At 49.5% G+C, this 15849-nt stretch overlaps 1 protein-coding gene across 1 annotated transcript in view; it reads right to left on the bottom strand.

Moving 5' to 3' along the window:
• The window catches only part of WNT9A (Wnt family member 9A), a 64586-nt gene extending 49747 nt beyond the window's left edge, over positions 1–14839 (bottom strand). Inside the window, exon 1 of the mRNA XM_033165895.1 lies at positions 14658–14839. Within this exon, the coding sequence (XP_033021786.1) occupies positions 14658–14758 (101 nt within the window). The 5' untranslated portion in view covers positions 14759–14839. The remainder of the gene's footprint in view (positions 1–14657) is intronic.
• Between the last annotated feature and the right edge of the window lie 1010 nt (positions 14840–15849).

Raw genomic sequence — 15849 nt, 5'->3', positions numbered from 1 at the left:
AAATGACAAACCTAGACAGCATCTTAAAAAGCAGAGACATCACCTTGCCGACAAAGGTCCGTATAGTTAAAGCTATGGTTTTCCCAGTAGTAATATATGGAAGTGAGAGCTGGACCCTAAAGAAGGCTGATCGCCGAAGGTTTGATGCTTTTGAATTATGTTGCTGGAGGAGACTCTTGAGAGTCCCATGGACTGCAAGAAGATCAAACCTATCCATTCTCAAGGAAATCGGCCCCGAGTGCTCACTAGAAGGACAGATCCTGAAGTTGAGGCTCCAGTACTTTGGCCACCTCATGAGAAGAGAAGACTCCCTGGAAAAGGCCCTGATGGTGGGAAAGATGGAGGGCACAAGGAGAAGGGGACGACAGAGGATAAGATGGTTGGACAGTGTTCTCGAAGCGACTGGCATGAGTTTGGCCAAACTGCGGGAGGCAGTGGAGGATAGGGGTGCCTGGCGTGCTCTGGTCCATGGGGTCACGAAGAGTCGGACACGACTGAACGACTGAACAACAACAACAATGTATGAATAACGATTGTATGAATGTATGTTTGTTTGCAATATGTATGTATAAATGTATTAATGTTGAATTATCTCAATAAAATTTATTTTATTTAAAATAATAATAATAATAAAAACATTTCCCCAACCCTGATCTAAAGCAATGTAGACACAGCGCAAATCTCGACACAGGCCACCCTGCCCCAGTCCTTCCTGCCTGTATTGTGACCATTGCACCACTCAGCATGGCTTTGCCGTGGACATGGAAGGGTTATGTCAGCAACTGGAGTAACCCCACTAGCTTCCAAAAAAAATCCATGCTGATGTAACGGCATGACATCATGCTGGGTGGAGGCAGCTGTAGTAAAAGTGGAGGCAGCTGCAGGACTTAATGGTCTTGTGTTGCTTATGGGCAGGGCAACCCATTTGCAAGGCTTTGCTTTTAGAATTAAGAGGCACTTACGGTCAGGGGCCAACCCAAGCTAGAGTATCTAATAAAGCTCAGCTACATCTTGTGCATTTAGAATCCGGGAAGATGCTGGTGTCAAAATGTGGGATTCCTCCCTTTTTTTGCACGCAGGGCAGAGGCAGATGAAAAGCTCTCCCAGTTCCATCCCACTATCCACTGAATCACACCGTCCTCCAGACTTGAATTCAACATGGGGTTGGGGACTCTTTAAAGAGCCGGATTTTGCTAATAAAGATAGCAGCTCTAAGCTCACAAAGGAAATCCACGCACCCAGCCAAGCATAACAATCGGGCAAATTGCTGAGTATTACGGATACTGTGGTTCAAGCATCTTGCCAAGAGTTGGCTAAACCACCAGGACGACCGACTCGCCGATGCAAAATTCCGTGCTTTGATTTACCATATTTTTTGCTCAATAAGACACACTTTTTTCCTCCTAAAAATTAAGGGGAAATATCTGTGCGTCTTATGGAACGAATGGTGGGCCCTGGAGCTGAATTGCCCAGGGGCCAAAAGCAGATAGTGCTTTTTATTTTAGAAAGAGAAAAAGGGGTGTTGAAAGGACCCCGCTCAGCAGCTGATCAGCAAGAGATCGGGAGAGAGATAAGAGTCCCGGGCTTCCTTTAGTTGAACCCCATAAAAACGGGGTTCCTTGAGTTGAACCCCATAAAAACGGGGCTTTTCCTCTTTCCTTTCCCCCCTTGGCAAAATGAGCTTTGCTTTTCCCCCTTTGCAAAAAAAAGCTGCACAACTTTTAGCTGATCCTCAGAAAAGCAGGGCTTTTAGAGGAGGAAAACCAGAAAAATATTATTATTAATTTTTTGTTTCCTCCACTAAAAACGAAGTGCGCCCTATGGTCCGGTGCGCCCTATGGGGCGAAAAATCAAGCAGATTGGGAAGCTATTTCAGCTTGCGTTTGTTGAACACCTTTGGAGTAACTACCAATACCAGGGGTTCGAGGGGAGGAAGAACGCAAGTCAAAGCCATTCAGCGCTTACTTCCAAAAATGAAAGCAAATTCTCATATCCTCTTCCAGCTATGGCAGATTTACAGGTTGTGTGGACCTTACATGCTTAAAGCTAGGCCTACACATTGGTGTCAAAACATGATATCTCTGCATCTAACACACAAACACACCGCACCCTCCCCATTCAGGTCAGAGGAGGGTGTGTTTGTGTGTGGAATATAGCTAAACACAGGCCAGACGCAGTACCATCCAGGCCCAGTAAGTGGGGCATCCCTACAAGGCCAGGCCAGCATTTTGCTGCCCAAGTTTGAGGACAAGACGGCACCTATACAAATGTGTCTAAATAAATGCACAGGGTTTTTCTTTAAGTAATAATAATAAACGACAAGCTGATGGGGAAATAGAGCATACCAATCATTCACACTGGAAAAATAAAATAAAAATGGAATTGACAAGTTCCGCTCACGATATACCTACCTAACCCTACATAATCAGTTACAGGTAGGTAGCCGTGTTGGTCTGCCATAGTCAAAACAAAAAAAAATAAAATAAAATTCCTTCCAGTAGCACCTTAGAGACCAACTAAGTTAGTTCTTGGTATGAGCTTTCGTGTGCATGCACACTCAATAAGTATCTGAAGAAGTGTGCATGCACACGAAAGCTCATACCAAGAACCTACATAATCACTCTCCTTTAAAACACACAACTGTTTACGGTTAAGAACCTTGAAAATCCCAGTGGGCACATCATCTAGAGAAGACCCTATCCATCCAGGCCCGCCAACCTGTTGTTGTTGTTCAGTCGTTCAGTCGTGTCCGACTCTTCGTGACCCCATGGACCAGAGCACGCCAGGCACGCCTATCCTTCACTGCCTCTCGCAGTTTGGCCAAACTCATGTTGGTAGCTTCGAGAAGACTGTCCAACCATCTCATCCTCTGTCGTCCCCTTCTCCTTGTGCCCTCCATCTTTCCCAACATCAGGGTCTTTTCTAGGGAGTCTTCCCTTCTCATGAGGTGGCCAAAGTACTGGGGCCTCAACTTCAGGATCTGTCCTTCCAGTGAGCACTCAGGGCTGATTTCTTTGAGAATGGATAGGTTTGATCTTCTTGCAGTCCATGGGACTCTCAAGAGTCTCCTCCAGCACCATAATTCAAAAGCATCACGGGGAAAAAACAAAAAACAAAGGACCACCTGACACTGCCTGCTTCTCACCCAGTTGCCAACACAGTCGAGTTGCCAGACATGCAGCATAGCTTCGGGCTGACACCATCTCATTAACAGGCAACCATGAAAGATTTGTCCCGCTGCTCCAATTCCTGGATAGGCCACACATTTGGAAAGGCCAAAAATTCTTTGCTCGAAATAAAAAAGGAAAAAAAAGTTTGGGGTTGCTGGAGATTAGCCCCAGCTGTCTCAATTGCTTCGGCAGACCGTGAAACGGAGCAGCGGTGGTTCAAGAAAGGCCGCTTTACCCAAGTGACATCTGTTTAACACGGCTGCTGGTGCCCTGGATCCACAACATTAATAGCTGCTCCTAGGCAGTAGAAGGAAGTCTCGTTTATCAGGATGCTGTGAAACAAGCAGGGAGGTTTGCCTTAAAACAGCAGAGATCTCCAGGGCATGTATATATACACACAGACAGATCGCTTTGCTTCTGACACGTTAAATCTATTAGAGAGCTGCCATTTACCATGTCAGGCTATCGATGCATCGTTGCCTACACTCCCTGGCCGTGGCTCTTCAGGGTTTCAGGCAGGATCTTTACCTGGAGATGCCGGGGATCGAACCTGGAACCTTCTGCACTCAGGCAGATTCTCCGCCACTGAGCTACACCTCTTTCTCAAGCCAGGGTACTCCCTTGTCCTGAATGCAGGCCCCACTTCCACACGTACCTGCTATTATGAGTATTTTGACTATTTTCTATACCACCCTCCATCCGAGGATCACAGGGTGTTTTACAATATGAAAACACAGAAACACATAACATAGTAACAGACAAGAACAATGCCCCCGCCCCTACACATAGATTGTTTAGAATCATAGAGTTGGAAGAGACCCCAAGGGCCATCCAGTCCAACCCCCTGCCAAGCAGGAAACACCACCAAAGCATTCCTGACAGATGGCTGTCAAGCCTCCGCTTAAAGACCTCCAAAGAAGGAGACTCCACCACACTCCTTGGCAGCAAATTCCACTGTCCAACAGCTCTCACTGTCAGGAAGTTCTTCCTAATGTTTAGGTGGAATCTTCTTTCTTGTAGTTTGAATCCATTGCCCCGCGTCCGCTTCTCTGGAGCAGCAGAAAACAACCTTTCTCCCTCCTCTATATGACATCCTTTTACCGTATATACTTGAGTATAAGCCTAGTTTTTCAGCACACTTTTTGTGCTTTAAAAGCTGCCCTCGGCTTATACTCATGTCAACCATTCCTTAAGAAGTGTACAAGAACGGTGGTTCTTTACTCTCCCCAGGCAGCTTGTTCCATTCCTGAACTGCTCACATAAATGCAAAATTTAGACCCCAGAAGGCAGAAAGACTATCAGTTAAGGAAATATTAAAACCCCACAGGTGCTCACTTTCCCTGGCTCCTGCTTAAACAGGACAGGATCCCAGCCTTCTCTGTATAACACAAGGGAACATTGCGCTGTGGGTTAAACCACAGAGCCCTAGGGCTTGCTGATCAGAAGAATGGCGGTTCGAAACCCTGCGACGGGGTGAGCTCCACATCAGCAAAGGAGGAAGAGGAAGGAGCAGCCCAAAGGGCTGCTTTGGGCTGCTCGTTCCTCCTCTACCACAGTGGCAAAGGTGAACCGGCTTATACTTGAGTCAATAAGCTTTCCCACATTTTTGTAGGGAAATTAGGTGCCTCGGCTTATATTTGGGTCGACTTATACTCGAGTATATACGGTATATATTTGAACATGGCTATCATATCACCCCTTAACCTTCTCTTCTCCAGACTAAACATACCCAGCTCCCTAAGTCGTTCCTCATAAGGCATTGTTTCCAGGCCTTGGACCATTTTGGTTGCCCTCTTCTGGACATGTTCCAGCTTGTCAGTATCCTTCTTGAACTGTGGTGCCCAGAACTGGACACAGTATTCCAGGTGAGGTCTGACCAGAGCGGAATACAGTGGTACTATTACTTCCCTTGATCTAGATGCTATACTCCTATTGATGCAGCTCAGAATTGCATTGGCTTAGCCAAAGGCCTGGGAGAAGAGGAAAGTTAAACTCTAAGAAGCAGATACCCTTCCACGAAGCTACATCCCTGGCCGACTGGCCCCCTACTGCCCCTCTTGTCTAAGGAATTCTGTGCGAGTACAGATGTAGCCCCAACAAACTGAAGCACCTCTCGTTTAATCTCACGGTTAATAAGGGCTTGAAAGCTCAGCGGGGAAAGCACCTGCTTTGCAGAGATCCGATACCCAATGGCATCTCCGCAAATGTCTGGGAATGTCCCCCGCCTGACAAGCCCCTGCCAGTCAGTGCAAGACGGGCCAAAAGTCTGCCTTGGTATAAGGCAGCTTTCTGTGTTGCTAGTCTGGAGAAGGGCTGCGTGGCTCAGCAGAAGAGCAGCTGGCTCAATCTCCAGGTCGGGCTGAGAAAAGAGAAATCCCTGCCCAAAACCCTGGAGAACTGGTGCCGACAAGAATCTGATGTGGCAAGTCGGCTTCCTCTGCTAAGAATGGAGTCGTGCTACTTTCACAAAGAATTCCTTTTCTTGGTAGCTGCAGAAGATGGATCTGCAAAGAATATATCCCAGTGGCACTGTAGGATCTGGAATGATTTTACCACGGGGCTACACCCAAGCAGATCACATATACCCGCCCTGGGACAGGTGAAATCCAGCACATCTCTGATTCCTCCCCTCCTACTACAATCTACCAAGAACCAGGACTGGCTTTTCGTTTTATCAGCCTCTGCTTACATGGGTTGCCTCCTCTTCTTTTAGCCCATCTCTTAGAGCAGGTGTTTTGCACGCAGAGGGTTCAGTCCCTGGCATCTCTAATTGAAAAAGAACCAGGCAGAAAGTGACAAGAGAGGTGGGGGGACGGACGACCAGACATCCCTACCCAAGATCCTGGAATGCCGAGCTGCTGCCAGTCAAAATAGATGCTACTAGGCTTGCATTAAACCAGGCACCCCCAAACTGCGGTCCTCCAGATGTTTTGACTCCCATGATCCCTAGCTAACAGGACCAGTGGTCAGGGATGATGGGAATTGTAGTCCAAAACATCTGGAGGGCCGAAGTTTGGGGGTGCCTGCATTAAACAAAGGGGGGCCACCACCGAGACAGCCCTGCTCTTTTCTAGCTACCATCAGATGATCTTTGTGGCACTTCTGAGTTGTTGATTTTTTATTAACAGACACACGCCGCATCTCCGAGCAGCACAACACCAATCCAAACCAGCTGCTTTCAATTAAACGGGGGGGGGGGGGAGAGAGAGAGAGAGAGAGAGAGAGAGAGATATCAAAAGGTCCAAGCAGAAGACTTCTGCATCAGGTCAAGCTTGGCTCTCTGCAGTATTAACTGGCAGCCATAGCACTTTGTATGAAAATTTGTTTTCAGCTGCAAAACCGGACACAGTCCTTTCACACAGACGTCCGCTCCTGGTTAGCTTTGTCCATTTCACCATCTAACTAACATGAGAGGAGAGACCCCTGAAGATCTACCAGCAGGTCCTGATCTACCTTCTGCCCATGACTGCTCCACAAGTAGCCCAGGGTTTCGCTAGCAGGGTGTCCAGTTGAAGAAACAAAAGGGTGCTTAGCTTCCAGAGCAGGGTCTAAAGTAGGACGATTCAGCTGGCGCAACCTATACAGGCAGACACAGGCTTAAGGGAAGATGACATGCCAACAAGACTCACTGGAAAAGAGCATTAAGCACGTTGCAACAGCTGCTGCTGCTGCAGGCCAAGCCATAGACAGAGGCAGGTGCTGCAGTCAGCTCCTGCATTATGGCCGTCAAAACCACACACACATTGCACAGCACAGAGGAGCATGGCCTATTCCACTCGCTGTAAGCTTTATCAGGAGATTCTGGGGCAAGCTCCATGACCATCCCTCTTAAGATGATAAGAAGAACCTGCTGGACCCATCTAGTCCAGCATCCTGTTCACACAGAGGCCAACCAGATGCCTGTAGGAAACCAGCACAAAAGCACAAGAGCCCTGTCCCCTCCTGTGGTTTCAGGCTACTGGTCTTCAGAAGCACTGCTGCCTCCAATTAAGGAGGCACAGCGCAGCCATCCTGGCTAGCAGCCATCCATAATGAATTAGTCCAATCCTTTTTTTTTTTTAAGCCATCATGTGGGAGGGAGTTCCATAGCTGAACTATGCATCGCGTGAAGAAAATCATTCATTTTATCCGTCCTGAATCTTCCAGCATTCAGCTTCAAGGGAGGTCCACAAGTTCTAGGGTCACGATGAGAGAGGGAGACTAGCTTCTCTACCCACTTTCGCCACAGTTTTAAGAACTTCTGTCACGTCACCTCTGGCTCACCTTTTCCTCGAAACTAAAAAAAAGTCCCTAATGCTGCAACCTTTCCTCCTAGAGGGGGGATCGTGCTGGTTGTCCGTTCTGAAGCTTTTCCAATTCGACAATATCTTTTATTGACCAGACCTCAACCATCTTCCTTCAAGAAAGGTCAAAGTTGCCTCTCTCCTCCTGAAGACCTCTCTACCTATCTACCCACCCACTCGCCCCGTTGGGAGGCTAGGGAGAGCAAAGGAGAGCCCTCACCTACCTGTAACCTAGGAAGATGACTTCTACAAACTCAGTCCAATGAGCTCAGTATTGTTTCCACCAGAGATGAGGACCTAGAGACCCTCCACTCTTGCTTGTACTCCCATTATCCTTTGCCAGCAAGGGCAGTGGTCCAGAGTGATGGAAGCCATTGTTGAACCAGCCTGGAAGGACCACAGGATCTACCTCCTGTGTCTACACTAGCTAGGAGAGGTTCTTCCCAGGTTTCACACTGGGGTCTTCTCCCCAGCCCTCCCTGGAGATTCCAGGAACTGAAACGGGGAACTTTTGCATGCAAAGCAGATGTTCTACCATTCAGCTATGGCCCTACTTCAAACTGCCTTGAGATCCTTGGAAGAAAAGGCACGGATATAAATATGTAATAAATGGCAAAGGGAAATGCATGGAAAACAGATTTTGGAACATGCTCCAGAACACTTCACATTTCCTGCATCTGGACCCTAGTACAAAGAACAAGTTCCCCTTCTGTCAGGATTTTGTGGATTGTGGCCAAGTGAATTTTACTCAGAATAGACCCACTGAAATTAATAAACCTAAGTTAGCCATGCAGGAGTGCTTTGGATTCGTATGCTGTCAGATACAGCCCTGTGACTCCTGGCACATGGATATCCTCCACCATTGCACCTCCTGGGACATCAGCAGTGGGCTGAAACATCTACAGGTGTTCTTGCAAAACTATCACAGCCAGAAACTGCGGTCTGCTGCTCTCCTATCCGCAGTAAAGCGTATCATCCAGCTTCAGCAACGGCACCAGATTGCTGTGCCCTCTGGAACAGATGCCTTCTACATCAGAGTGAGGTTTGTCTTAGCCCAGAATTCCCTTTCTATCTGGCACCAGTTGCCTCTGGAAATGAGACGCATAAGACACAGTAACGATAGCCATCCTCCTTTTCTACCATGATCAGGTAGGTAGAGACGAACTGCTGCCAACACTGGAGGCCCCGGTGACCTTGCCTGGGGCTAATCCAGAAACCATCTTCCTAACCAGCTAGGACTGTTGAGTCCAGTCAAATATTTGCAAGGCAATTGACAGAAAAGGGTGATTTCCTCAGCTGCTTACACTGGGAAAGTCGTAAGAGGCAACAGTTACAGATGTTTGGCCAGACTGTCCCCTACACAATTACCACCAGGTTCCAAGGGACATTTCCGTGCAATGTGTTCCAAGCAGCTGTAGCCAGAACAGATTTGGTGGAAACTGCAAGCATCCTCACAGCTTGCTTGTTTCTTTACAAAAGCATCTTCCAAGAGGCAACGTCCGCGTTAAAAAACACACTTTGCCATAGCCGCCACCTTTCCCAAGCACAGAGGATGTAACTTGCCCCAAATTGTGATGAGGATCTGCTCTGCCCAAGGAATTCTACACAGTCATCATGCCAAGGGCTTTCCCAGTTCCAGCTCCATCACCCAAAAACCTCCTGCCTTCAGTACTCTGCCCAGTCTCCCATGCCGTGCCATCAGCCCAGAACTGCCTCCGTTATTTATTCCAAAGGCTTCCTGAAAAATCAACCTCGTTCCAGCAAGTAGCCTCGGCCTTAACTGCACAGCCTTCATCCCATGGCAAAGCCAGGCCTGAAGAACATAAGTAGAGTCCGGTTTGATGGATCAGGCCAGTGGCCCATCTAGTCCAGCACCCTGTTCTCACAGTGGCCAACCAGATGCAGGATGCATTGCAATAGCATTTACTCACATTCATCCCATACAGTTGACGCTGCAGCCAGCTCACAACATTCTTGCGCGACATTCCGTCACACCATGTTGTGACCAAGAACAAAACCCAGCAGGAGGCAAAGCAAAGAGTAGAAGGCTTGATCGCAAGGTGATCAGGACCCCACAGGTTTCTGCTCCAGCCACAGATGCATGAGGACACTATCAGAGCCCAGCTAGACCACACTAATAGTTCATCGGGTCCATCCATCCCCAGCCTGGTGCTGGCTGAGGCCAATGGGTGCTATACTCCAAGACTTCCAGAGGGCACCAGGCTGGGGAAGGATGGGCTTAGTCTAATATCCTGCTTCTGCCTAACCACCAGAGGTATTTGGGAACCCCACAAGCAGGACATGAAACCATCAGCCTCCTCCGTTTGCCAGCCATCAACTGTGTTACAAACACTGGGCAAGTCAAGCCTTCTGCCTGCAGTGGAGACCTTAATAGGCGTTAACATTTCTGCAAAACAGTCTCTCTATCAAGGCATGCTCTGAACACCCATTAATGCCCATGCCTGGCATATTAAGTGATGCTCTTTCCCTGTGGGGTTGCAATGCACATCAGCCACACTGCAGGAATCCCTGCAATGCCCTGGCCTCCCCTGAAAGGCATCTTGTTCAGTCGTGTCCGACTCTTCGTGACCCCATGGACCAGAGCACGCCAGGCACCCCTATCCTCCACTGCCTCCTGCAGTTTGGCCAAACTCATGCTAGTCGCTTCGAGAACACTGTCCAACCATCTCATCCTCTGTCGTCCCCTTCTTCTTGTGCCCTCCATCTTTCCCAACATCAGGGTCTTTTCTAGGGAGTCTTCTCTTTTCATTAGGTGGCCATCACACACATGAATTACCATAAGTGGCCTTTTCAACAGTCTTGCACGTGGAAAGGATTCTGTGGACAAGTGCCATGCTCTGCACCCATGCACCGATTCCTTCACTACAGGGGGTTGGACTGGATGACCCTTGGTGTTCCTTCGTGGAACCGTGGAGTTGGAAGGGCCCCCAAGGGTGATCTAGTCCAACTGCCTGCAATGCAGGAATCTCAGCTAAAGCACCCAGCCTCTGCAATTGTATGATAAGCAGACACCTATTTACCTATTCCACCATATGTGGCACCCAGACTCCTCTTGTCCGTGCAGAAAGAGATCCATGAGTGATTGTTATGTGCCTGCCTGCCTGCACACACACACTTAGGAGCGCTTCTTCTCCAGGTATGATACTTGTCGGGAATCCAAAACAACCATTAACAACCGAGGTTAAAGAAGAGGCAAGCAATGGCCATGCTTTCAAGGAGAGGACCTCAGCAGGTTGAAGAGGTGGAAGTTACAGAGCGAAGCAGGTTAAAGCAATCTCCTTGCATTTTATTTAATTCTTTCTGCACTAAAACAGAAACCTCATCTTGCTATGGTGGTTTGGGGGGGGGGGTTGGGAAGAGGCTGGCTATTTGCCTCCGATCCCAGCCTACAGAGAATGGATCCTCCCAGAGAGAAACAAAATAAATAGAAATGAACAAGACGAGAGGAGGGAGGGAGAGTGCAAAAAAGAAACTTTCCCATGAAAATATTTTATTTTCTTAGAGAACAGGATACACCTGCGAGTCTTAACACCAGAGGGTAGTTGGGGGTGTGTGTGTGTGGTTTTTTTTTTAACTTAATTCATGGATTAATGGACCCCTCTGCTGGCGGGAGCCAGAACTGCACTAAAAACCATCTGCTCCCCACCCCACCCCCTCAAACTAGAGTGTTTTAACAAGTGGTAAGGCAGGTCAACTTTTTGCACAGCATCAGAGAGGTCGCTCCAGTGGCCATCAGGCTTAATTAGAAGTAGGGGCAGCAAAACACAGAGCCACAGGGATGCTTTTGATCAAAGAGGAGTAGATTGTGCTTCTCTTCCAAACTTCCATTAAAACAGGGTAAGATGTAGCGAGTCTTTGGCGGATGGGGGAGTAGAAGGAGCAGCCACAACAGGACACCCAACACGCAATAGTTTTACTCCTTTTTTTCCCCACTCTCCAGTGGGAAGGATCCGAGATCAGAAGAACAGCCTTTCGACCTATGACAGCTTCCCCACCCATTCTGCATTTCCAGAAAGGAAGCTGCAGAAATCAGAGCAGACACACACAGGAGGGAGGGTGGGGGGGGGAGGGAGGGAGTCAGACATACCAGCTCAGAAGGGTGGGGGACCTACATCCAAGACAAGCCGGTGAGGGTTTTTTTTAAAATAAAAAAGGGGGGGGCATTTTCCCAGACACAGAGTCTTATGAAATACAGGAAGAAGAAAAGAAACAGCTTATTCTCGCTGTTCTCTTTGATTGCCTGCCCACCGAATGCCAGAGCTTAGAAACACATGGCAGCGGTAATCACTATAGCTGAGGGCAGGATGGGTGGGGGAGAGAAGGAGCCACAGACACACACCCACACACACACACCAGGGCACCAGAAACGCACATTGCAGACCCTGCAATTGCATCTCGACAAACGCTCTCACGGGAGCCCCGATGCCCCTTACAGCAGAAACCTCACACACCAGCCCTGCAACATCATTGTACACCCCTGATGACTAAAGCTCATTCTAACAGCTGGCATCCTGCGTAAGATCTCGCAGACTAAGTGGTTAGGTTCCACCATCCACTCTGATGCAAAATGCCTCCCACCTGTGAACTCCAGGTGATCAACATGTAAAGGAAATACTTTGGTTTTTCCTTGCAGGAGCCTGTTCTTGTAAACCGCGGCAGGTAGGCATGGAATCAGAGGGCTACATCCTTAATTGGCCTGCAGGGTTGCCAAAGGAGCACGCATCTGGCAAAGTAGACTGTTGCCTTCTAAGTTTGTTCTACAGTGAGCCAATTCAGCCTCAAAGGGAAACACAGCTCCACAAGCCAACTACTGCTATAAGGAGCAACCAGCATGATCCATCCCATAAATAAAATGCATCTTGCCATTTCCTAACAGAGTCATCTGTAAATTGCACGGCCAGCAAAAAAAACAACAACTCACAAGACACAGAAAGGAAGAGTGACCACAAACATTTAAAACTGATGTCAGCTTGCAGAACCCAGGCTGTTGCCCACCACTAAACGCCACGGAAAAGAAAAATAAATAGAGGGCATCCGGATCAGCACAATGTTTTATAGCAAAAAAAAAAAAAACCTCTCACCTCACTCTTCCAAGCCTGCTCAGCTTCCAGGGAAATCCAAGGCAAGCCAAGCAATGGATATTCTTCCAAAGTGCAAAGCGGAGCGGGGAAAGAGAGCTCAGCAAACTGTTCCCAGCTGACAGCCTGGAACTTCAGACATGAAGTTAACGTGCAAAGGGGATGCAGTTCAAGCAAGCCAGGAGCCATGCCTTGTGCAGAAAGGCCAACTCGCCACCAGCAGCAGCATTCAGACTCAGGCCAATTCCTCAAGACCAGCCTAATGCCAACTTAAAGCAAATCCACACGGTTTAAACAGGTTGACATCGCCAACCATCTTTGCCCAGGACAAGGCTCACATGAGTCACCCACCCAAGCAGCGCAAGGGAGGAAGGGAGGGGTCATTGCTAGACTGCCAAAGTTAGAAGCAAAGACCCAGCCCCCTTAAGCTTTGCCACTTCTCCCAAAACACCCACCACTTTGACACCGGAACAGCATCTTGTTCTTATGCAATCTACCAAAGATTTTCATTGCGGGGTGAGGAACACACAATACGATCTTTGGGCATTTCCTAACGCACATTTAAGAAGATTCTATGTGTCTTCTTTGGAAAGAGCATCACAAGGGGCTACACAGGTAGTTGTGGGGGGGGGGAGAGACCAATCAAATTGTGCATTTGTGTTTCACACACACACTCACACACCCAAGAGTCACTTGGTTCTGCAGAGAAAGTGGCAACCCCAAATTACTCCTCTCCCACTTCCAGTCCCTCCCCTCCAATTCAATGCAACCAGATTCTTAGAAGGGCGACTCTCCAAGTAACTGCGTGGAACAAGGAATCGTTTGCCGCTTGTTGGATGCACCTGACCCCAAATAATTTGGGGAGGGGGGTAATAAAGAAGGGGAGGATTGGTCTACATAGCAAACAGCCCTGGATACTGCAGAACATCCTGAACAACCTATATAATGTGGAGAAGCTAGAGCGAGGACAGGTGGGTTAGGTAAGAGATGCGTGTAAAGTGCACCCCTCACCCCTGAGCATTCATACTGGGCAGGGAGGGGGGGTCTGCAAAAACTTTGCCGGGAGATGTGGTGGGCTTTGGTGGAGAGAGGGGGGGGGATACTGAAAAGGGGTTTTAGTAAGGAGAAAATACAGACTGCATAGAGGCTGGGTTAAACAGCCTGCACGAGATTTTCTTATACAGTATTTTGGAGTGGTGCGTTTTACGCGCCGGAGAGAAGCGCTCGCGGGTCGTACAGCGGGCAGGGACGCCGCCGGAGCGAGCGAGCGAGCGAGCAAGCAAGCAACCTGCCGCTCTCTGCTGGAAGGTGAAGCGGGATTATGGGGCACACCTAAGGGAGACGGAGGCAGCCAGATTGCTGCCAAGTCACGCAAGGGTGGGGGTGGGGAGGGGGCACAGCGGGCGCCCTATATGAAAATGGAAGCGAGCGAGGAGAGAGAGAGAATAGGGAAGGGCGTCGAGGCTGTGGCTTAAATGCAAAAGTTGCAAAACCTCAGGGTTTGCAAGCAGCATGTTGGAGAAAGGGTGGGCACCCAGAGGAAGGGGCAAGCTCGACGGTACGGTGATGGGCGCACGCCACGGGCTGCGAGGGGGAACGCTGCTAGCAGGTTGTAGTGGGGTGTGGGGGGCAGAGAAAGGCACGAAGGTGAATTTGCAAAAGACAAGCCCCGTTTCCAGGGAAGCATTTTAAGAACAAATAAAAAGTGGACAGCGGGTTTGCTCTAAAGCAGGCCCCTCCCAGGTCGAGGGCGCTTTACTCGCGAGGGAGTGAGCGCGCACAGCGCTGCAGCCCGAGCCGCCGCAACCAGATCCCGCTCCCCTTGCTCCTACCCGCCCCCCCAAACACCCAGCGGCGCTTTACTTCCGACTAAGCACGCCGGCGCTAAGCGCAGCGTCGCTTGCGCGCGGGTGAAGCGCAGGGCGATCCAAAGGCAACCGATCCCGGAGCAACCAGCGGCCCGGGGGCGTCGCTTCCTCGCGAGCAAAGCGTCGCAGCGCCACGCGATCGCCGGCGGCAGAGTCCGACCCCGCCGAGTTACCTCTGGAGAAGTCAAATAAAAAGAAGCCCCCGAGGTGAGGCAGCCGCGCCCGCCGCCGACTTACCCGAAGTAGGCAAGGGACGGTCCCGGGGCGCCGGCGAGCAGCAGCACTAGGAGCGCGCAGGAGAAGAAGAGCCAGCGGAGCAGGCGGTGTCCATCCAGCATTTTGCTGCGGCGCTCGGGCTGACCATCTCGTTCCTTCCCCCGCGGAGCCGGATCAGCAGCCGGGCGGCTGGAGGCGGCCGCTTTATAGGCAGCCGAAGGGAGGCCGGCGGCGGCCCGAGCCCAGCTGCGAGCCGGGGGCGGGGCCCCGAGCAGGGAGGCGAAGGCAGGGGGCGGGGCCAGGCGGGGAGTCCCGCCCCCTCCGCTCCGCCTCCCTCCCTCCACCCCCTCCCCTCCCCGGCGCAAAGGAGACATCGCTGCGCTCGGCGAGAGCGAGGCGGAGAGGAGAGCTGAGGACGGAGAGGCGGATCCGGGAAGGGGAAAGTCGATCTTCGGCTGCGGCAACAGCAACTGCTCTCTGGAACTCCCCGCCTGTTGCCCTGCTGGCTTCGCCGCCTGCTAAAAACTCTTCTCCCCCCCCTCCCCCTGTTCCCCTTACTCATCTGGAATAACTTTCCGATGGTAACAGCTGCTCGACAGCGGGACGGACTTACCTCGCAAGGTGATGCACTTGCCATTGTTGGAGGTTTTCCAGCAGAGGTCGAGTGGCCACTTGCCAGGGATTCTCCAACAATGACTAGTGGATTGCAGGGGGTTGGACTGGATGACGCTAAGGGGTCCCCTTCCAATTCTGCAATTCTCTATTAACAAGCATTTGGAGGTGTTTTTGTTTTTTGTTTTTTTAAAGTTGACTTTGTCTGTATCTTGATGCTTTTAGTTACAGGTAGGTAGCCGTGTTGGTCTGCCATAGTCAAAACAAAATAAAAAATCAAAAAATTCATTCCAGTAGCACCTTAGAGACCAACTAAGCTTGTTCTTGGTACGAGCTTTCATGTGCATGCTTTTCTGTGCATGGTATCTGAAGAAGTGTGCATGCACACAAAAGCTCATACCAATAACAAACTTAGTTGGTCTTTAAGGTGCTACTGCAATGATTTTTTATATTTTTTATTTTGATGCTTTTAATATGTGAGCTGTTTTTAAAAGCCTGCCATTTTTTTACAATGGCAGATTTGTTTATTTATTTACAGCATCAATTTATTTTACTGAAGGTATCTCTCTCTCTCTCTCTCTCTCTCTCTCTATATATATAT

Source organism: Lacerta agilis, chromosome 12 (genome assembly GCF_009819535.1).
Source record: "Lacerta agilis isolate rLacAgi1 chromosome 12, rLacAgi1.pri, whole genome shotgun sequence".
Taxonomy (NCBI): domain Eukaryota; kingdom Metazoa; phylum Chordata; class Lepidosauria; order Squamata; family Lacertidae; genus Lacerta; species Lacerta agilis.
Note: the sequence above shows the minus strand (reverse complement) of the source record. Positions and strands in the feature narration are given on the sequence as shown.